Source organism: Lactuca sativa, chromosome 8 (assembly GCF_002870075.4).
Source record: "Lactuca sativa cultivar Salinas chromosome 8, Lsat_Salinas_v11, whole genome shotgun sequence".
Lineage (NCBI taxonomy): Eukaryota > Viridiplantae > Streptophyta > Magnoliopsida > Asterales > Asteraceae > Lactuca > Lactuca sativa.
This window is the reverse complement of record NC_056630.2, coordinates 77390696-77414762: the sequence shown is the minus strand read 5'-3', so window position 1 is coordinate 77414762 and position 24067 is coordinate 77390696. Positions and strand designations below refer to the sequence as shown.

The following is a 24067-nucleotide window of genomic DNA, read 5'->3' as shown; positions in this document are numbered from 1 at the left end:
GTTTTGGTAATGGGGAGGCGGGGGATGAAACTCAGCAATGTGTATGTGTGTTTGTGCGCGCCTTTCTCTTGCCTCTATCTCCACATATGGGAAGACTTTTTAATTGTTATCGGTTTATCACTAAACCAACCGCCATATGATTGATATGTAGATGAAAGTTTGACAGATGGGAAGAAATTAGAATGACGAAGCTACATGTCAACACTTTCTAGCCAAATAAAAAAGGCAAATAACAAACTAACCGATTATAATGGGTTTGTTACATAAATTAGCGGTAAAACACAAGTTGGTTCCCTTCATACGCAAAATATATAAATAAATAAATAATAAGATGACAAACATTTTAAAATAAAACGATAAATTGGTTGGGCTAAAGTGACAATGAAACAAACAAGTTGGGAGCACGTTGAAACTTATCCAAAGTGTAATCTAATACTTAGAATCTCTTGAAATGATACACGAAATTGTAAATTTAAATACCGATATTATGATTACGATATATCTAAGTCGGAAATGAGATACACGAACTTGTGGATTTGTTAATAGGAAAAGGGAAAATGTCATCTTATCCTAACGAACTTGTCAAGTTTGTTTTTAAAAGGTCACCCAATTAATCTTTTTTGTACATTAAGGGAACGACATATACATTGACCAGTTGAAATGGTCCCTTGACCTGTAATAAAAAGTTTCTATGACAAATCAGTAAAAAAAAACAGTGAGGTGGCTGCCTAGTCACAGCTGATGTGGCAATTGACTCTGGTCCACAGTCAACCCTTGTTCCCCAAGATTGGACACCCCCTTATATAAATAAAGCGATGTCCTAATGAGTTTATCACGCCCACTTTGTTACCCTTATCGGTCTCTTCGTTTGTTCTTCCTTTCGTTTCCCACTTTGTGAGTCCATCGAACCACCACTTCGAGATCTGCAAGCATTAAAGAACACAACCCATAAATGTTTATTAGAATAATTGCTACAATGCACGTGATGAAACTTAATTGTAAAAAAACATATATGAATGGAACAAGAATGGTTTGACTTTGACTGTAGGTAGCAACTAAATTACAACATAACCTATATATGGTGTGTATCTAATACTGACTAACAAAGTATGCAAGTACAACCAGGGACACCCTTTATACCAGAAATGTAACTTCTAGCAACCTTAAAACAGATGTGAGATGAAATATAAGTCATAAGATGAAATGAAGGCATCACCTGAGTGAGTATATAATATTTCTCTTTAAGACTAAACACACTAGGTTTATCAAATGAAGGAATAACCTGAGTTAGCATTCACACACATATCGAGAAGCTGCAAAACAAAGAATCAAGCCAATCAATGCATGATTATTTCATCAATAATTGCAAGTTATTGAGCATATTATGGTTTACACATGATACAATTAACATCAACCTAAAAATCCATTACCGATAAACACCCGTATGTCGGTTTATGTATCTGAGTAAAAGATCGAAAGAACATAAAAACTCGCAAAGACCTTGAAGTAGATGTAATCATCGGCGTTGAAGCACCTTCATAAAGATGAATATAGTACCAATTATTGATTGAAAAATGGAAATTTCAAACTTCATGGTTGGATTCACAAAACAACCACCATGCTTTTTTTACAAGAATTAGTATACAATACTTACCTAGTTCTTCATGATGTTAATTGGGTCATAAGGGCCTTGTAATGACCGATTGCTTCTTGTAAAACAGCACCCATTTGCTAATTTGTTAGTTATTCCAAAATCAAATGATTTTCGTGAAGAAAAATCACGAATTTACTTCAGAAAGGGAAGAACAGAATATTATCCATAATTGAATTTATTACCCACCCATGTTCAAGGTAAGCTTTTGGACGTTGTACATTGAAATCAAGATCCCATCTTTGCAAAGAGATCAACGAATTCTACCAGTGAAGATTTTGTGGAACCTCAAAACTACCAAATATGTAAGTTTTTTCCCGATACATTTGGGAATATTTCCACCGAGTTTATTGTCACCCAAATCTATGACTTCCAAAACTTATAGATTCCCTAATTCCCGAGGAAATTTAAGCAATATAATAATGAATTACGAGCAATTGAACATGGAATGCTACTAGAGAGCTGATTTGAGCTTAATCTCATGCAGATTCCAAACACAATTGGTAATTTTCACCTGATACAATAGACAAATTTAATAATTTATTGTTCCATTAAAAATATAACCAAAACTGCAATGTTCAAAGGCATTTTAATATATATAAACTTACAATATTTTTAGATGAAGGGTAAGATGGTAACTTTACTTGGAACATGACCAAAATTGCTATAAAACATCAAAATAACCACCAATATTGCAACAAATTTTTTTATTGTTTTGGAACAAAAATGCTTTTTTGAGGATAACTAGTCAAATCTATTCATAAGAAGTCTAATTACTTACTTGGACCAATGTAGAGGAAAACTGAGGGATGCAACCGCATGTTGGGAGTGAGAGCAGCAGCAGAAGGTCGAGAATTAAAAAGAAAAAAAAAATCTACAACTCAAATACATAGTAATCTAAATCTACAACTTGATCATGTATAAATACCAAATCCAAAAGAAATTTTGTAAATTAGCACCTCTAAACAACACTCATATCACAAAGGCCATACAAATACAAAATCCAAATAGTAATACATTAGAATAAGCATATCTCAAAAGCAAAACTATCACTGATAACATGCATTCAAGAACTACTTGCATTCCACATGATCTATGCAGCTATTCTCTTCCTCTCTTGAACTTGGCAACTCTTACCACAACTGCAACGTATATCTTATCCATGGTTTCCTCAGCAAACATGAAAAGTTTGTGTCTCCACTGCTTCTTGAACATCAGAACTCCAATAACACCCCAAAACCCTGTTCCAAAACCACTCATTATATCCACATAAAACAACCATACCTCCATCTTCTCATCAGCTGCTTTGTGTTTCTTCTTGCTTGTTGTTGTTGTTGAATCTTGATGATTTGAGCAAGTGTTTTGCAATGGAGGTCCACATAGATGTTTGTTCCCAGCATATATTGATGGATCATCAATAAGCGTCTGCAGTTGATTTCCTATTGGAATTTGACCCGACAAGTTGTTGTGTGACAAATTCAAATGGCTCAAAAAAGTCAAAGCCGCCATGCTTGAAGGGATCCTCCCGCTCAACTCGTTTTTTGAGAAATCAAGAGTTTCCAACTTCATCATCTTTCCAATGCTCTCTGGAATACCCCCTCTCAGATGATTATTAGACAGATTCAGACCCACCAACATAGAAAGTGCAGTTAGCTCGACCGGTATTTCTCCCTCAAGTTTATTGCTTGAAAGGTCCATGTTATAAACCATTCTCCAAGTTGTTGTATATTCAAGATCAACACCTTTCATGACCTGAATCACATTCATATCATCATCGATATCTAAAAAATGCTCATATATCGAGTGACTCACAACCATGCCATTTAAGTTTCCTACACACGGAGGGATGGTTCCAGTTAAGTTGTTGTATGCAAGATCCAAAATTTGAAGATTTGAACTTTTGCAAAGAGATGGAGGAATTCTACCAGTGAAGTTGTTTTTGTGTAACCTCAAAACTATCAAAGATGTAAGTTTTTTCCCTATCCAATTGGGTATATTTCCATATAATTTATTGTCACCCAAATCTAAGACTCGCAAACTTTGTAGATTCCCTAATTCTGGAGGAACTTCACCAGTAAAGTTATTTTTGTTCAAATTTAACCAAAATAATGATGAAATAAGAGCAATTGAGCTAGGAATGGCACCAGAGAGCTGATTTGAGCTTATACTCATGATAACCAAACCCTGCAGATTCCCCACACAGTTGGGAATTTTCCCACTTAACATGTTTCTTGAAAGATCAAGCCCTTTCAAATTTGTTCTTCTGCATAATGACCGTGGAATCGACCCATTGAAAAGGTTATATTCTAGAAATAATAGAGGTAAAGGCCAATATGCATCACCATTTCCTGCATTAGGAAGGTTTTTCAAAGATCCGCTGAGTTTGTTGTGAGAGAGATCTAACCAAGAAATGATGGGCATCTTCGGCAGCCATGTGGACAACTCTAACCTCTTAAGTTTCCTCTGATGTCGAAGCCACTGCGGAAATCCATTCCCGATTTTGCAAGAGCTGAGACTAAGAGATATCAACTGGAATGGAGGTATCCACCCACATGAAACATTCAATGTCAGCTTACTGTTAGAAGAAGCATCCAAGAGCTTCAACACTGAAAGATTAGCAAAATGGGCTTCGGTAACCGCTCCTTCTAAAGAATTGTTAGAGATAGATAGAGTACGGAGTTTGGCAAGTTGCCCAATCGAAACTGGAATAGTCCCGTCTAATAAATTAGATCCTAGATCCAAATCTGTTAAAGATGCTAATTTTCCAAGGGATTCTGGAATTGAACCATTCAATTGGTTATAAGAAAGGGCGAGTTGGGTAAGATTCCCAAGGAATTCTGGAATGAGACCAGTCAACTGGTTTTCAGATAGATCAAGTACTTGTAAAAATCTTAATCCTGTTACAGATTCAGGGATTGAACCAGTCAGTCCATTCTGCCATAGATCAAGGTGTCTTAAATTCGCCAGTCTTCCAAGTGTTTCTGGAATTCTACCATTTAAACTCCAACTTAATTCCAGCAACTCCAAAGAATATTGGGAGCATTCTGATGCGTTTTTTGGTGGGTCAGTCATTTCCATACGGAACACATTATTTGTCACACGCAATTGTTTCAGGTGGCACTGTCTCCAGATTCCAACATCCTCAATCTCTTTAAACTTGTTAGAAGAAAGATGAAGCTCTAGAAGTTTAGGCATAGTAGGAATCGATGAATTCAGCATGGTATCTGAAAGGTCAAGGACTTCTAGGGAGCTCATGTTTGTCAAAAAAGATGGAAATATGCCTCCAAGTGGATTATTGCTAAGATCGAGGTGCTGGATGTTAGAAAGTGTACTGTAATTAAGATGTGGAGAAGATAGATGCGTCTTATCCAGCCCACAACCTGACAAATGAAGCTCTGACAAAGAAGGGATCATGCTTAGTAGGTTTGGAAAGTTCCATGCCAAACTATGATTAAATCCAGAAAGACTGAGGAATGTTAGGGATGTCATGTTTTGAAGAAGGCCAGGGAGTGGACCTTTGAAAGAATTGTAGCCAAGATCGAGGTGTTTTATATTAGGAAGTATTCTACTGGAATTAAGAAAAGGACCAAGATTAACATTGGAAAGTCTACAATGTGACAAACTTAACTCTTTTAAGGAGGGAATCATGTGAAGCATCATGTCCCAGTTTTGTGCTCCACTAAGATCCACATAACTCAAGTTGAGAAGCTCGAGTGACGAAAGGCCAAAAGCCCATGCCATATCATCTGCCTTCAGAAAGTTTTCAGAATCGTATGAACTGAGATCAAGAACCCTTAAATTAGAAAGATTTCCAATGTGAGGAGGAATAATACCATCAAAATTAGCATAAGAAAGATTCAGGTAACTCAGGTGTTTCAAGGATACAATAAACTCAGGGATCTGACTTCCTTGGAAATCATTCCCACTCAAGTCGAGGTATTTGAGATGCCTCAACTCTGCCAAAGAAGAACTCACCTTGTTACCAGCTAAGTAATTGTAGGAGTAGGGCCAATCTCCTTTGAGATGAAGGCCTTGAACATTTCCAGTGACACCGTCACACTGGATTCCTTCCCACAGGCAACACTCATTTCCAACCCATGATGACAACATTTCAAAAGGATCTTGGATACTGTGTTTGAAGTTGAGAAGAGCAAGTCGCTCTTGCTCAGAGCAAAGGACACTAACATTTCCAACCCCCAAACAAGTATATGTGGCTGCAAACAAAAACACACATATGAAAATGAGATGGATCCCCATTATCAACCTTAACTCAGTTTTAGTTTAGAAGAAAGTTGAAGTAGAAAGATGGGTTGTGATGAAGAAGTGATGGGTTATTATGACGAAGCAACGAGTACATTTATAAAGCCATAAATGAATATTGGAAGACTTGGAAGTCAAAGGAGAATTTGTATCCACAACCTTATATTCTTATGCTTTTTTTTTTGTCTGTCAATCAAAAAAAGTGGTTTGTGGGACAAGACTATTCCACACAGCACATGGAATTCTATTTCGCCACAAATTTTTAACAAAATATGAATTGAATAAAACGCAGTATTTGACAAACAAGCATCTCCATTTTGATAAATCATAGATACATAATAAATATTTTTAAGTGATGGTTACAATTATAAACTGGGAATTTAAAATCGCAGCTAAATATGAAACTGCTAGATGGGTTGAGCAGGTCAAATGAGTGGAAGTCTAATGCTTACAAGCTTCTAATCACATTATTTAGAAATCATGTTATTATTTTGATATTATTATAAAGTCTAAATAAAAACAGTGTTCAAGATTACTAATCAATATGTTCACATTTATGATACACATGAGGTCCATTTAGTTTTATTATTATTTTTGACATTACTTGTATCAGAACTTGGCCTCCCTAAATCACATGGAATATTCAGTTTCTTTATTTGTCTTATGTTATTATATGAAAATAATAACTTTAATTTATCACAACAAAATTACAAGTTGCAAACTAAGCAGTATATCATTCACTACTACAGTATTCAAGTGTTCTAAAAAATGTGATGAAACAAGTTTATCCACATGCTTTTGGTCTTTTTCTATATCTACTTTTCCCCAAAATAGGCATGGAAATCAATGTTTAATTTGTATCCACAAAATTGTATTTTTTGGTCATGAGCTAATACTTCCAATCTCTTGAATCACATTATTTATAAAAAACTATATTATTATTTTTATAAATTAAAATACACAAACTTGTGAATTTAAAAACTTGTATTCTTTTGGTCCAGGTTCACTTTTAATTTTCTGTTAATCAAAATAAGTGGTTTTGGTTCAAGTTTATTCCCCATAGCACACGTAATAACTTGGTCACAAGTCTTTAACAATTTATGAATTGAAAAAAGCACAATATATATTGACAAACAAGCATTTATGTGTTTGAGAAATCAAAGATAGATTATAAATTTTTGTAAATTATTGTTCTATATTATAAAAATGATTTTTGGTTTCAACGATTAAAAAACTAGATACAACAGAACAAGTTGTTTTTAGTATTATTTGATGTAACAATGTTAATGTGTCAAGGAAAGGAAACGTATTTTAATTTTTGATTTTTTAGCTTGTTCCTAACAGTATGCTGGAGAAGGGTACAAGACTTGACATTGCATTTTGTGGAGTGTATATGAAAAAAAAAATTAAAAAAAAAAAAAACTAACTTATAACCAAAAATTTACAAGTTACAAATATGATGACTAAGTTGCCCATGCATGTGATGTGATGAAACAAGTTATTGTGATGGGAGACTTGGAAGTCAATTGAAAATTTGTTTCCACAAGACAAGACTGCATGCTTATAGTCTATCTATATTTACTTTTCCATTGACCAAAATAAGACATGGAAATCAATTGTTGATTTGTATCCACAAAATTGTATTGATTTGGTCATGGGCTATTTTTCTTTTTAATTCTCTCAATCAAAGAAAGTGATTTTTGGCTAAATCAATTCCCCATGTCACACGTAAATGCATTTGCCCACAAAAACAATATATATGATGGTTTTAAGACTTGTCATAATTAAAGATTATAAACTTGATTTTGAAATTTAATGATTTACAGAAATACCTAAAATATATTTTTTTTTAATTTTAAAACTTATTCAAAGTGTAATCTAATACTTACAATCTCCTGAATCACATTATTTTAAAACTATATTGTTATTTTTATGTATTAAAGTCAGGAATGATACAGGAACTTGTGAATTTAAAAAACTACATTAAATGATACATGAACTTGTGAATATGTCACCTCACATATGATTCTTAAAGTCCACAAAGTAGCCCCCAAAGTTTATGTTATATCTTTGACACTTGGGTTCCGTAAATTACAGGAAACATTCGGTTTGTTTATTTGATTATTTTATTAAAGTGTGGTGTATACAAGACATGGTGTTTTTCAACTATTACAAGGTTCACATAGAAAAACTCACCCACTCGAGTTAGAAAAAACTGACCTGTAACATGGTTATGAGTATAATATATGATGCATCTTCAATGACCTAAAGAAACAAATCAAATAAAGTAAAGGGCAAGGTTAGTCCTTATCTATATATACAATAAAACCCTCAAAACACATAATAAAATTAAAAAGGGGTTACCCTGCAAGAAAAAAGTAAAATTAAAGAAACAAGGAAAGCATCATAACACAAGAGGTAATGAATACATAAAATCTTTTTCATGCTCTGTGGGTTCAACCAACATTAATATAATGATAAAAAAAACCTACAAAATGAGAATGTTCTTTTTTATTTAAGTTGACATCATCCCATAGTTTTAGCATAATATATAATATTCTCAATTTCATTACTTAACATTGCCTAATTCACTCAAATCACCATTACCCATTTTAATCGAGAAATTGACAAAATTAGGTCAGGAAACACAATCTCAACTTAACTTTCTTCTAAGTTAGTTCTATGTCTTGATTTAGCTTACATCCCAACAACTAATCATCTTACAACCATTAATTTAACACAACTTAAGCAAACTTTACATATATAATCAACGTACCTCGACTAATAAATCGGCTCCCAGTTCAACCCAGAATGATTTCTCCTCAATATTACAAGTCATGTACTTAAATCGACTGTACTATGATTTTCAATTCACTGATTTACTTCATGAATTCTCCTTCTTCCATCTTTCGTTTTACTCGAACTTCCTCGTTTTTACGAGATCTGGTCATATTTCCGTTATTTAATATATATTTAATTCATTTTAGAGTAAAACACATTTTTGGTCCTTATAGTTTTGCCAAAATAGCGCTTTTGGTCCTACTATTCGCTTTTTGTCATGGGTGAATTAGTGATCCGTATGGAGGGTTTTGTTACCTCCGGTGGTCCCTGCATTGTTAAATCTAACAGTTTAGATGTTATGCTTTTAGCATAGGACTAATTTTCCCTTGTTTTATCCTTTCTTTATTGCTTATTATCTACTACTAATCACTATTGCTAATTAGGTCTATTGATTGGGTAATTTTCGAGCTTCGGGTAATTTGAGTTTTTTCATAAAATAATATGAACCGAAACATGAACTATTTACAATTCGGGTCTTATAGTTCGGGTATCCGGGTTGATGATTCGGGTTGGGTATTTTCGGGTATACCAGAAATATACTTTAATGAAATTTATTTATGAATAATTTGGGCATTGTTCCTTATTGTATGAATAAGATTGAAAAAACATTGTGATAATAGATTTTTTTATAAGCTAGTAATATCATCACCAAATGAATAAAAAACATGTAACAAATAATCATATTACTTTTACCATCTGAAAAGTTATAATAGATTTCCTTTTAGGATATTATATGCTATATTCATGAAATCTTATGTTTTAGGACCATATCAAACGAGGAATGTATCTGGTGACTTCAATCATACTTTTGTCATTGTTAACTTATATAAGATATTGATAGGTTTTACATGTAATAATACGAAAAAATCATTATATTCTTAAGGGTACGTGCAACCTACTTTGATCTATGTCATAACACTATTTAAGCAACATATTATTGAACATCAAATCTTCTAAACCCTAATTGAAAGCAAAATTCACAAAATTGCATACCTTTTATTTGTTATTGTAAACAAATCTTTGATTCCAACAAAGCAATCTAGAATTATCTTTGAAAACAAGCTCTATTTGTGTGCGAGCCTCTAATGGTTCACACCCACAACACAAGAACCATAGAAGATTAAGAGAGAGGCGAGAGAGGATCAATTTTTGGATCTAGTATCTAAAAAAGAGTACTTGAAAATTCCAAAGTATAAGGTTCTATTTATAGTTGAGTAGGAGACATGTAGAAACCATGTTTTGAACATAAAATAATATTAGTTCAAATAAGACAGTTATCTGGTTCATTGATTATTTAAATAGAAGCTACCTGAAACGCTTTTAGGGTCTCCAAATCCCCATCATGTAGACATACACCACCACCGTATTGCTCTTTTTGCCACGATCACAACCAGCACTACCTCACAAATTTCCTAATCATCACAAAAATCTGCCACAAAAAAAGTAATATACATATCTTCTAAAACCATATTTGAATCTTCCAATCTCTTTGCTTTGGATAGCCCATCTATGAGTGTTGTGTAAGTATATTGATCAGAAATCATGACCTTTATAACACCTGTGTTCAAGACTAGTTTAGCTTTATATTTTTAGGAGGTAAAGATGGAGTTTTGGGGGAAAACCTGTGGCACGACATGGTGCAGGGATGCCCACAGCGTGGGATTAAATAAAAGCACATATATTTTATTGGACCGCCACGACGTGGGCAAGGGTTGCCACTGTGTGACAGCTGTTGTAACAATTGGTAAAAATTAGTCAGTGTTCGATGGTCAAACCACCACGAACCGCTATGTATTAAGGACCAATTATGTGTAATCTTATGTTTATAATGTATATTAAAGATATCATATTCATAATTACTTTTAGAATGTCTCAAGCTACTAAAATCATCTATCGTTGAAGATCGAATCGAAAATCACCGAAAATTAATTTTAGAGTAAATTACACCAATGGTCCCTATGGTTTAGGGTAATTTGCGTGTTTGGTCCCTAACTTGTTTTGTAGCTCGAAAGGTCCCTACTGTTTGTTTTTTTACATGTTTGATCCATGTCTTACCTAAAAAGACTATTTTGCCCTTGATTTTTTTATTTACTTAAATAAATACACCCCCAACCCCTAGCTCACAATTTTTTCCTATTTAAATAATAGTCTTTTAGCATAGCAAACGAGCAGATCACTTCAGCATAACAACATCATATATATCAGGATACAGATCTAACAGATCACTATAGCATAGCAGCATCTTACATACCAGGATACCAATTTAACAGATCACTTCAGCATAGGAACATCCTACATACTAGGATACAGATCTAACATATCACTACAACATAACAACATCCTACACACCAAGATATAGATCTAACAGATCACTACAGTATAGTAACATACTCGATACAAGGATACAGATCTAGCAGGTCACTACAACATAGCAACATACTAAATATTACCGCACCAAGAATGGATAACGATATATACTCAGAGGTAAGATAGCCACCCGGACATGTGGTCCTACTCTAGAACCACAACGAAACAAGGAACATGTGAGAGAGCCTAGACCAAGAGTCCTCAGTCTATCCTACATGACTATATACAGTCCGTAAGGCATCCTTCTATTAACATATAACCAGAACTAGTGGGCTGACATTGGTGCCTTCGACCTATGGTACAATGAGATGAAACTCACCTAAAATGAAGGAACCCGAGAACATTGTGATACGCTCCCTGATACACTACTTGCTCCCGCATATCCACTAACATCAGAACCATATAAAATCTTATTCACCAGTTAAAACCCTCAAGTTTGACCTAAAGTCAAACTTGGTCAAAAGTCGGCGGTCAACGGAGTCAACAAAAGTCAAAGCCCAAGGTTGGTTGAGAACACCCCTCTATAGGTCACCTATCCATCCGAATGACCAATTCTTAAACACAATACAAAATACCCAAAATACCCTTAGATCAAACTTGTTCAAATTCAGGTAAAACTCAAAATTCCAAAAAGTCAACTAAGTCAGCCCAACTGAGTATGCCCAACGTACTCATCTGTATGTCCAGCGTACTCGATGGTTGACCAGGCACATGCTTGTTGATTGTGTACGCACGTCGTACGCCTTGTACGCCCAACGTACGCAACTGACTACCAATCCACTCATTAAGAGCTTAATCCTTAAGCCCTTAAGTCCAATTTCAAAATCTAAGTCCAAAATGATGTCGTTGACCATAAAGTTTCCAATTTTATGATCTTACATGGCCATCAAGTGCCCAACACCAAAGATCGTGTTATGTCGCATGTTTTTTCGTTTGAGACACTTTTTTTGCTCTTTTTTTATACCTTTTCTAATCGGACATACAAGTATTGTGTTTTTGTTAACTTTTGGTTATTATTTGTTGATGTAACACTTCTAAAAATTTGTTATATTTGATATAAATCTCTCTCTCTCTCTCTCTCTCTCTCTCTATATATATATATATATATATATATATATATATATATATATATATGGTAATATAATTATAAATTAATACAAACTCGCTGCCTTACATGACGCCTTGAAAAACGCCATGGCTCGCCATAACTCGTTAAGCTTGAAGCTCGGCCTTGCCGCCACGCCACACCTCATGCCTTTCAGAACCTTGGTTCTAATCATTTTCCACAACATAATACTATCATGTCTTGACTAACTGGAGTTACAGAGAAGCGTAGTGAGAATAAAGAAAGATTTTAGGGTTTGAGTAGTATCAATTTGATGAATCGATCGATTGAAAACATGGAGAAGGTGATTGGGATCGACAAGTTTGGTTTTGGTGAGGTGAAGACCATGTTGAGTCAGAGATGGCGTAGCAGTGACTGTTGTTGATATCGACGAAAGAGGTTGGCGTGTTAGTGGTGATGTCGACATGCCTTTAGTGGAGCTTAAGAGAGAGGTGGATAATAAAGGAAATGATCAAACCCTATGGTGGTGTTGAGAGGTGTGAATGTATGATGTTAGGAAGAAGAAAACAATATCTACCTTCTTCCATAATATAGCTTGAGGGCATTTTAGTCCTTTCATAATGTTAGTAATTAAGCTTAACGGCTGGTAATAGTCTCAAAGGTCACCAACGGTGTTTAGTACTTAGTACTGTAAACGAATTGAACAAATACAAATGAGGGTTTGTTCATGGTCATGTTCATTTAAGTTAGGCGAACAAACGAACATGTTTTCTTGTTCATGTTTGTGAACATACTAAACAAACATAACCAAACAAACATAATTGAACATATATGAACATAAACAAACATATAATAGAGTAATGTAATAAAAAACAATTGAACATGTATGCACATAAAAGAAACTTAAATGAACGAGCATAAATGAAAATAAACGAACAACACAAATGAATGTTTATGAATATAATTAAACGAACAAGACAATGTTCATGTTCGTTTGTTTAACTAAACAAACAATAATTTGAACAAAAATTATCGTTTGTTTAGTTAAACGAACGAAAATGAACAATGGTCTCGTTCGTTTAATTATATTCGTAAACGTTCATTTGTGTTGTTCGTTTATTTTCATTTATGCTCGTTCATTTAAGTTTCTTTTATGTGCATACATGTTCAATTGTTTTTTGTAGGGGCGGAGCTTCAACATTTGATTTGGGGGGACCCCCCCCCCCCCCCCCCCTATAAAGCTCCGCCATTGTTTGTTCATAAACGAGCTTCATGCCAAACGATGCTTGGAAAAGTTATTGGAACGACCGTGCTAGTGTTACCAAAAATCCTGAACCATTAATAGCAAAAAAGCCAATACTGGGATCAAAATTTAAAATTTTGGTAAACAAAAGGAACCAAAACTACATTTTACATCAAGCACGATATAAAAAAAATAAAATTTTGATATAAAACAAATTAAGTCTCAACTGATAACTAAAACATAAAATTTTCCTAGTTAAATAAAAAAGGTTCCAAATTATACTGGTTTTTATAAAATTCGGAGCCGGAGTAAATAATGAAATTTGGAGGTGTATATATAAGGATAAATAATTTACAAATTAGCATGATAGATAGGGCAAAACAAAATTCTAAGGATATATTATCAAAATTTAAGGTTCTGGAGGCGAGAACGTTGAATACAGAAATCTAGGGACTAGATATTGAAACTCCATAACTTGAGTAAATACATAAAGGAAATTATAACTACTTTCTCATTAATTGAATCCCCTCGATAACTGATCTAGAGAATTGAGAGAAAGAAGTAAACGCTAGAGGAAAGGTATCGATCCACGCTGAAAGAAACTAGAGGAAGAACGCTATGAAAATTGAAGTACGTATAAGCTTGCCAATAAGTTGACTGCAGAAAAGGAGTCTACTAGGTATTGCTGAGAATTTGAGGTACGTTGCTCAAACTGATAACTTGATGAAGTTTAAGTCATCGATAATGAAATTGAAGTGTTAATGAAATTTATATGAGTTTTTAATTAAACTTTATCAACGAGTTAAAAAAAAAAAAAGTCGATCTGGATTGTGAGAAGCGTATTTTGGCCCAAATTAGTCAAACGTTGTGAAGTTTTTAATTCCTATTGTTAGATGATTAAATTAAAGAATTTGTGAAGTTAATATGCTGATTTGTATGTTATAAGGGTATGTAATTGGAGGGATTAAGCACCAGATAATTGGGGATTATATCATTAGTGCATAACATTGTAATCAGATCAAAGATACTCTTTTTGGATTGGGATATGATGCAAGTCTTATTTCAAAAACATAAATAATACCTAAACCATAGGCACATGATAGATTGTTGTTAACATATGTTGAATGATACGGTGTTTCAAAATTGAAACATTAGGCATCGTTAGTTGAATAATGATAGTAAGTTATAGGAAATTGTTTATTATTCACATGATGATGTTCTTTGATGGAATTGATAGATAACTACAAACATTCTGGATTATGGCGCTGGTATATATAGGTAAAGAGTCTGATATAATTTGATTGCAAATTGCAGAAAGAAATTGATAAAAGAATAAGAACGGATAAAAGAAGGAAATTAGTTGTATCTAAGAACTTGTCAACTTTCTGAGAGGTTGACTCTCTATCTCCCACCAAAAGTTTCTTACAAAAAAAGTGGTTCTCCCCTCTCTAATCCGTATACACACACACACACACATCTCTCAGCACTCCTAACAAACCCGAAAAAGCTGAAACTGACACTCACTTGCACTGTTCAGGTCTAAACCAAGTGTCACCACCTCCTCAATTATCATCTATTTGACATGGTACAATGACAGATCTACCCCCCTTCAGCCTTTGGCTTTCTTGAATATGTGAACCGTATCTGTTGCTTATCAATTCCCAGCCCAAAACCTTCACCTTGTCCTCAAGGTGGAAATGAGGAAATTGCATATCCAATACTTCAAAATCCTCCCATGAAGCTTCAAACAATGGTAAATCATGCCACTTGATTTACCACATGCGTTCCAGCTCTTGCATCAGCTGTGGAGAAATAAGGTTTGATGAAATGCATCAACTAATAGCTCTACACAAATGGAAAATAATAAATGCATGATGCATCAATTATATTAATTGGGAACCTATTTATTTAAAGCACAATAATCGATGCAAAATCTCCAAACCCATCCTTCTTTTTCACTAGCAAAAATGGACTCGAGAAAGCGCCCCATCTATACTGAATCATTCCCGCCTCTTACAACTCTGTTACTAGCCTTTCTTTCAATCTTTCTACTTCATATTTTTGAAATTAGGATATCAATACGGACGGATATTTAATGGTTCTTTTATGTTCTTCAATACAATTCCATGTTTACATCCGCGATTGGATGGTAACCCTTTGGGGATTTGAAATACTTCATCAAATGTGTCCAATACCCCCGATCTCTTAGAACATACTATCATTTCTTCATAGTGTCCCTCCATAAACTTTTTTATGAGACCAAGGATCTCCTTAACGACGTGCTCTCTCTCAAAGTTACATGTTCACTTCTCCACTCGAACTTCATTCCCTATGTTTTCCATTTTACTTGAATCGAACCTAATGAAGCCAACTATTGAATCACCATGACAATGCAAGCCAACGAGCAATGAGGGAAGAAATCGTTTAGCATTTAAATCCCTTTCATCCAAAGTTTTATGGATTTACACACGCCTTCGCCTTCTACCGTCTCGCCACTCCCATTGGAGGGTACTCCAGATTGCTAATCCCTCCTTTTCCACTAAAATTTCATTAAAGTGAAGTTATGGGATGCCCCGCTATCAATTAGTACCACCAACTATTTGTTTCCCCACCATGAATCCTCCTACTAAATTTAAGAACACTTTTATGGCACCGTTTCCTTGATAGAGAGATAGAGAGGTGGATTTCTTTTACGAGCCAAAAAATTAAAAGTAACCGATTTAGAAGATCATAACGCATGTTTTGGCACTAACATGAAACTTTATTGTCTATTTTGTATTAAAATTAACAATGTTGCATGAGGTCTAAAAAAGTTAAAACATCGTTGCATAAATAAGTATCTAACCCTTTTATTATTAGTCATAATAACAATAATAATGCTAATAACTTTAATATAATTTGAATTGTAGAACTTTATTCCTCATCATGTTTTGTATACTTAGAAAATGATGTGGAGGATGAAATGACAACAACTTGGGCCAAATATCATCTTATAAGGTTTTAGATTACAAATTGGGTAATTTTGGTGAATAAAATGTAAGTTTTTGCTAATGTGGATAATAAATAAAGTGCCTTGCTTATATTGGCATATCATCAATCTGAAATCAACTCGATTCATCTTTTTTTTTTTAAAGCTTTTGGGAAATTGGAATTCTTTTGGAAACTCAAATCTCTCTCTCTCTCTCTCTCTCTCTCTCTCTCCATATGTGTGTGTGTGTGTGTTTGTATATATTATAGCTATCTCAACAAGTCAACATGTCAAGTGGTGAGATATTTCTTGAGCTTTCATTAATTGGAAATTTCTTGGAAACTCATCTCTCTCTCTTTCTACAGACATAGTTTGTTTCATTGAGGTGCTGCAACTGCATACATTCTCTCACAACAAATCAACATACCAATGGCATCTTCATCATCATCTCCGGCCTTTTCTTCTCAATCATGGAATCATGATGTTTTCCTAAGTTTTAGAGGAGAAGATACTCGCAAGACGTTTGTGGATCATCTCTACACAGCTCTTGTACAAAAAGGGATATACACTTACAAAGACGACGAGACACTTCCTCGGGGCGAATTGATCAATCCTTCTCTTATGAAGGCTATAGAAGAGTCACAGATTGGCGTCATCGTATTCTCTGAAAACTATGCAGATTCTTCATGGTGCTTAGATGAACTTGCACATATCATGAAATGCAAAGATACGAGAGGCCAAATAGTTATACCCATATTTTATGGCGTTGATCCATCTGAAGTTCGAAAACAGAAACAAAAATATGGAGAAGCATTTGTTAAGCATGAGTTGGAGAACAAAACAAAGGTTGAATCATGGAGAAAAGCACTTGTGGATGCAAGTAACATTTCTGGATGGGAACCAAAGCACATTGCCAACGGGTAATCTTCTTTCTCTTTCTGCACTGTTTATGCTTAAATCATGTGTGCTCTATCAGCAGCAACCTCAACCAAAACTCCAGCATATCCTGGTCTACTTGAACTGTTATAGACTTAATTGAGTTCTAATTCTAATTTTAATTCTGTATTTAATCCCTTGCTTCAGTTTACAACAACAAACCCATCTTGCTTTACTTTTAACTATTTGATATCATTTGCTTTTCCTAAGAAAATAGTTACAAACTACTTGTGCTATTGACTTTACAACTTCTAAGAAATATAAAGGGTGATTAATACTCCTTTTCTTCATTTTAATGGAGCATGGAGCATAAAGCAAATTTACCTCTATTGTAATGTGAGCATGTTTTAATTATTGTTGTATGTCCAAATTTCAACATGTAGGCATGAATCAAAGGTTATCATAGAAATTGTTGAAAAAATTTCACATAGGTTGCAGCTAGTAAGTCCAAGCACAAATACCAACCTTATTGGAATAGCGTCTCGTGTGCAAAGTTTAAAATTGAAGTTACAAATTGGTTCAGGTGGTGTGCGGATGATTGGAATATGGGGTGTTGGAGGTGGTGGTAAGACTACTCTTGCATCTTCTGTTTATGAGGAAATATCTAGAAAGTTTGATGGTTGTTGCTTTCTAGAAAATATCCGGGAGAAATCAAGTAAGAAAGGGTTAGAAGAATTGCAACAAAAAATTCTTTATGGTGTTTTGAGAGAGAAGATAGTGCAGGTAGAGAGAGTTGAGGAAGGAAAACACATGATAAAACATAGGTTATGCTGTAGAAAGGTGCTGATTGTTCTTGATGATGTTGATCAGCTTGACCAATTAAAAGCTTTAGCTGGATCACATGATTGGTTCGGTGAAGGAAGCCGAATAATAATCACAACAAGAGATGTACATGTAATATCAACTACTGCGCCCAGAGTAGATGAGATACACAATATTAGCTTGTTAAACGATGATGAGGCTATGGAGCTCTTTTGCAAGCATGCACCATGTGGTCACAAACATAAAAAAGATTATGAGCTGCTTTCAAAAAGTGTGGTTTCTTATGCTGGTGGACTCCCATTAGCACTTACAGTTCTTGGTTGTTTTCTATGTGGAAAAGACATTAATGAGTGGAGGAGTGCAATAGCCAGATTGAAAGAGATCCCAGATACAAATATTGTGGAAAAGCTACAGATCAGCTTTGATGGACTTACACCGGTTGAGAAAGAGTTGTTTCTTGATATTGCATGCTTCTTCAGAGGTTGGTATAAAAATGGAAGGATAATGGCAATGCTTGATGCTTGTGGTTTTTACCCTGTTATAGGCATAAAGGTGTTGTTAGAAAAGGCGCTCATAACAATTTCAGATGGAAGGTTTGATATGCATGATCTGTTGCAAGAAATGGAACGCTACATTGTTAGAGGGGAACACCCTGAGAATCCAGAAAAACATAGTAGAATTTGGAAGGAGGAAGATGTTCTAAAAATTTGTGCTATGGATGCGACGAAGGTAATGATTAAGCTATCTTTGCATGTTATATATATATATATATATATATATATATATATATATATATATATATATATATATATATATATATATATATATATATAGTTTGGAAGAAGGAAGATGTTCTAGAATCCTGATATCATTTTGCATCTATTACAGGAACTTGACATGATTAAAGCAGTAAGATTTGAATGCAATAGCCATGATCTAGTAGAACTTCCTTCGGTTGCAAACCTGAAAAACCTCCGGTGGATTGATTGGAGAGGTGATCTTGCAAGTCCATTTCCTACTAACTTTCCACCAGAGAACCTTTGTTGTCTGATATTGGATGACATCTCGAAGAAACGACTTTGGAGGGGTTATAAGGTAATTCTTATACTCTATCTAAATAACAAATTAAAACAAAGTGGATGAAGAATTATAGACCTGACTTGCCTAATTCAGAGAGGAAATTATAAGTAGTTATATGGCTATGAGCACGTAGTTATGTCAATGGTCATTGGTGTCATTAAGCAATACTTGTAGTAAACCTCTATTTTTATTTTATAATCGTGTTTTCTGGTTTTTAACCTGGTTATATTTTTATTAGTTTTATAGACGCCAAATTGTTATATATGGGATTATATTATTTTTTTGCTGAGAAATATTAAATCTCTCGAGGAATAAATGTGATGATTGAATTGTAAGCTCCACATCACCTGCCATGCACAATTAAACAATTAAACAATCAAACAGTCTGATTTTAAACATAAGGCTGATACAAATCAGAAATAAGACACAAAGTAAAACCAAAACTGTTCCTGTAATTCGACAAACAGGGGTCTCTAAAAGTCTAAGACCCAAAATGTTTATTCCATAATCATAAAAACCATCCTAAGGTCCTAATTGTAATGTTTGTCAAGCCCTACTTACCAAAATTAAAAGATAACTATTAAGAAAATACTAATCTTAATATATATATATATATATATATATATATATACATATACATATACAGAGAGAGAGAGAGAGAGAGAGAGAGAGAGGTTCCATTAAGATTAAAAATAAAATAGAGATCTTGATATTCAACCTCAACCACATATTTTACATCTGCCGCTTTAAACCTCCGGCTTTCCGGCACGGTAAGGTTGTTATAATCATAAATTATTATATATTGCCACCCATTCATTTCTCCTCTGACACCATCCCCACCACCACAACTGCCACTACCACCATCTCTGACACCAGTCGACCCCACTACTATCACCTCCGTCACTTATACCCCCGCCACCTCTGTCGCTACCACCTCTTCTACCATTGTCATAATCATATATGATTACTCAGTCTGTGAATAGACATATATGTATAATCATTTATGGTTAGGCATACCTTGCTGCTGTCGGTACGCTACATCGTTAGAGTGGCAAATGAGAAATATATGACTGAGGTTGAATCTTAAGATCTTTACTTTTTTTTGAATCTCAAGTGAACCGTCCCATATATATATATATATATATATATATATATATATATATATATATATATATATATATATATATATATATATATATATATATATATATATATAGGTTCAGGTTCAATTGAGACCATTCTAATTTTGTGAGATTGTGAAACCAAATCTAAAAATAATTTTAAAATGCAAAATAAATGGAAAAATCCAAAAATTCTTTTTTTAAATATTATTTTTGGAACTTCAATTAAATAAAAAAAATTAAAAAAAAATAAAAATAAAATCCATTTTTTTTGAAAAATAAGTAAAATATTCTAATAGAATATTACACTGACATATTCTAAAAAATAATTTTAAAATGTAGAATAAATGGAAAAATCTAAAAATTCTTTTTTTAAATATTATTTTCGGAACTTGAATTAACTAAAAAAATAAATAAATAAATAAATAAAAAATAAAAATAAATTCCATTTTTTTTGAAAAATACGTGAAATATTCTAATAGAATATTACACTGACATATTCTAAAAAATAATTTTAAAATGGAAAATAAATGGAAAAATCCAAAAATTCTTTTTTTAAATATTATTTTCGGAACTTGAACTAACTAAAAATAAATAAAAAAAAATAAAAAATGCATCTGACGGTCTCACAAAATTAGGCCGTCTCACATGAACCTAACCATATATATATATATATATATATATATATATATATATATATATATATATATATATATATATATATATATATATGGGTAAAGTGAATATACCTAACAACCTTATATAAGCTTAGGTACGTAACCACATTATAGTATATTGGTTTGCATTATATTTCCATTGCAATCATCTAAGGTTCTTAAACTTCAACTTTTAACTTGATTTGCTTCCAAGATTTTCAGACATTCACTATTATATTCCTCCTACACTATTTGATTTGTAACGGTAGTATATGAAACCCACCAGGGGGTCTCCGATAGAAAGACGTCATTTGAAGGAAGATAATGGTGAAAGTCCAAAGATTTTGGAAGTAATCAAGTTATGGGGTTGAAGTTTAAGAACCTTAGGAAATTACAATGTAAATATGATACAAACCGATGTAGTATTATGGAGTTAGGTACCTAAGCTTATATAAGGTTGTTAGGTATATTCACTTTACCCATATATATATATATATATATATATATATATATATATATATATATATATATATAACCCTCTTTATTTGGGCGCTGATAAACATGACCGAAACGACCAGTTGTATCATAGTTCCGTCATTAGATGGTCGGAAGCGTTCCAACAATCGATTCTTCAATTCCGTCATACTTATAATGTTTGTCGAACCCTACTTACCAAAATTAAATTGATAACTATTAAGGAAATACTAATCTTAATTAAATATAAAAGATAACCCTCTTCATTTGTGGTGGTGATAAACACGACCAAAACATATCAAAGGCTTGTTAAAAAAGATCCACATTATGTAAGGTAGGAATCTCCCTTCGTCAAGTTAGAAGTGTTCATGATTCAGGTCAACTATAACCTGTCCAGTTCATTTGTTAAACTGGTTATTTGGATTGTGTTGTTCTTTGATTTTCGGGTGAAACCAAATAAATAGCTTGTCGGATGTTTTAGTCCCAGTTTTATATATTTTTAATGGGAAGTGATTCGCATCCAACAATTTTTCTCCATACACAACAATTTATGTTTTATGGAGTTGTCGAATGTTTTTGTATGGAAATTTTTTGTTGTGTATGCATCAGTACCCATTTTTAATAGGGGCCGGCCGAAGCCCAAATTTTTGCAAATAGTATAATTTTTTTAGTATATATTTCATATGTTTTGGCTTGTTTCACGTGTATATATTTTTTAATTTACTTTAAGCTCTTATTACCTTGATATACTTTGACTTGTTTGCACTTGTATGGAACAGCATCTTCCAAATCTGAAGATCTTGGAACTTGTTAGATTGAATAACCTAATCATGGCACCAGATTTTGATAGAATTCCAAAATCTTGAAAGACTCATTCTTCGTGGATGCCAGCGTTTAAAAAAGATTCATCCATCGATTGGAAACTTGGAAAGGCTCATTTTCCTGTCTATAGAATTTTGTTCTGGTCTTAAGATATTTCCACCGATTAAGCAACTAAAGAAACTCGAGACCCTTTTATTATCAAATTGCCCCGAACTTTTTAATCTCTCAGGGATCCAACAGAAAAAGAACGGTTTACTGCATCTTCATTCGAATATTAATGGGAAAGAAGTTGCATCCTACAAAAAGTATTCTTCAAACTTTGTCATTACTTGTTGGACGTGTGGTGACACAAAAATTAGAAACCCAGTAGAGGACCTGATTGATGTAGAAGAATGTTGTTTAGAGGAGCCTTGTTTACCTCGCAACAACAATACAGTGTTACGGTTTCTTCCCAGAGGGTTAAGAAAGTTAAATCTCCGGTACTGCAATCTGAGAGATAAAGACATTGACTCTGCTGTTTGGGAGTTTCCCAACTTGGAAGAACTCAATCTAAGAGGAAATAAGTTTTCAAGATTAAATTTTAGTCGATGGCGACTTCCTCAGCTCAAATGGCTAGACGTGTCATGGTGCCAATTACTTGTAGAATTGTGGGAGCTGCCATCAAGTATAGCTGTTGTTATAGCGGATTATTGTTTCTCACTTGAAAGCTTTGGAGATATTTCAAACTGTAAGTGGTTGTGGAAAGTCTCATTGTGTGGGGGCAACAAACTTGGTCCACTTGTTGGTGACATATTACTAGACTCCATGCTCCAGGTTTACTTTACCTTTACGTTTGGAATTTCACTCTTTATATAAAACCCAAAAAGCAGAATAATTGAACGTGTTTTCCATGGCAGGGAAATGCTCTTGAAGATCACTTTATCAGTGTCAATCTTGGATATCAGATGATTCCAAGGGGGTATGTTGGTAGGCTGTTTAAGGGGACAAAATTTACATTGCATCTTCCATATGATTGGTACAAAGACTTTTGTGGGTTCTTAATATGCATTGTTACCAGAGCAAGACATCCGCAAATAAATATAATCATCAGGCAGGAGGTGGATGAAGATATATATTCTCTCCGTGCTTTGGCAAGGGTCTAGTGAAGCACCAGCAGATCCAAAATATGATGGAAGTGGGTCAATCATAGGATATGTTTCCTTTAGTTCACTGAGGCACACAGCATTGTTGAATTCTTCATACAATATGATATCATTTTCCATAGACGGAGGGCATCTGTGTGGTTTAGCAGCTAACAGTTATATTGGAGGTGAGCTTGTTCCTTGGGGAAGTAAAGGGGATGAGGTGAAAACAACAGATTGCTCGGAATTATTTTGGGACAAGGAAAATGAAGATGGTTCAAACACATTTACAATCCGACAACATGATTCAAAGTCTTCCGTTGAGATCTTATGGCAGCCTTACTACACACATATCGGTGTTACACCGGAAGAAAAATTCTATTTAGCTAGGGAAAGATTCCGTAGCCAAAAGATGAAATTCCGTAGCTAAAGGTGAATAACTATGGAATTCGTTAAACACATTTTCAATTAGACTCCGTAGCTATATTTCTTGTAGCAAAATTTTTAGCTACGAAATTATAATTCCATAGCAATTTTGCTATGTCTGTTACTACGACATCTATTTCGTTGCAATTTGAGTTCCATAGCACATTCGTAGCAAATTTCGTAGTAATTTTTCCGTAACAAATACTGTAGCAATGTTTCCGTAGCAAATTTCATAGTGATTTTTCCGTAACAAATTCCATAGCGATTTTTCCA

General features: G+C 33.9%; 2 protein-coding genes across 2 annotated transcripts; one reads left to right on the top strand and one right to left on the bottom strand.

Annotated features, from left to right (window-relative positions):
- Nucleotides 1-2752: 2752 nt before the first annotated feature.
- On the bottom strand, nucleotides 2753-5908 carry LOC128127750 (receptor-like protein EIX2). Its single transcript, XM_052766433.1, has one exon. The coding sequence runs from the start codon at nucleotides 5906-5908 to the stop codon at nucleotides 2753-2755; it is 3156 nt and encodes a 1051-aa protein (XP_052622393.1).
- A 10746-nt stretch (nucleotides 5909-16654) lies between these two features.
- LOC128127749 (disease resistance protein Roq1-like) lies at nucleotides 16655-23798 on the top strand. The gene is made up of 6 exons (XM_052766432.1): nucleotides 16655-17316; nucleotides 17716-18823; nucleotides 18983-19189; nucleotides 22266-23060; nucleotides 23144-23276; nucleotides 23512-23798. The coding sequence occupies exons 1-6, from the start codon at nucleotides 16826-16828 to the stop codon at nucleotides 23796-23798; spliced, it is 3021 nt and encodes a 1006-aa protein (XP_052622392.1). The 5' UTR covers nucleotides 16655-16825.
- Nucleotides 23799-24067: the final 269 nt, after the last annotated feature.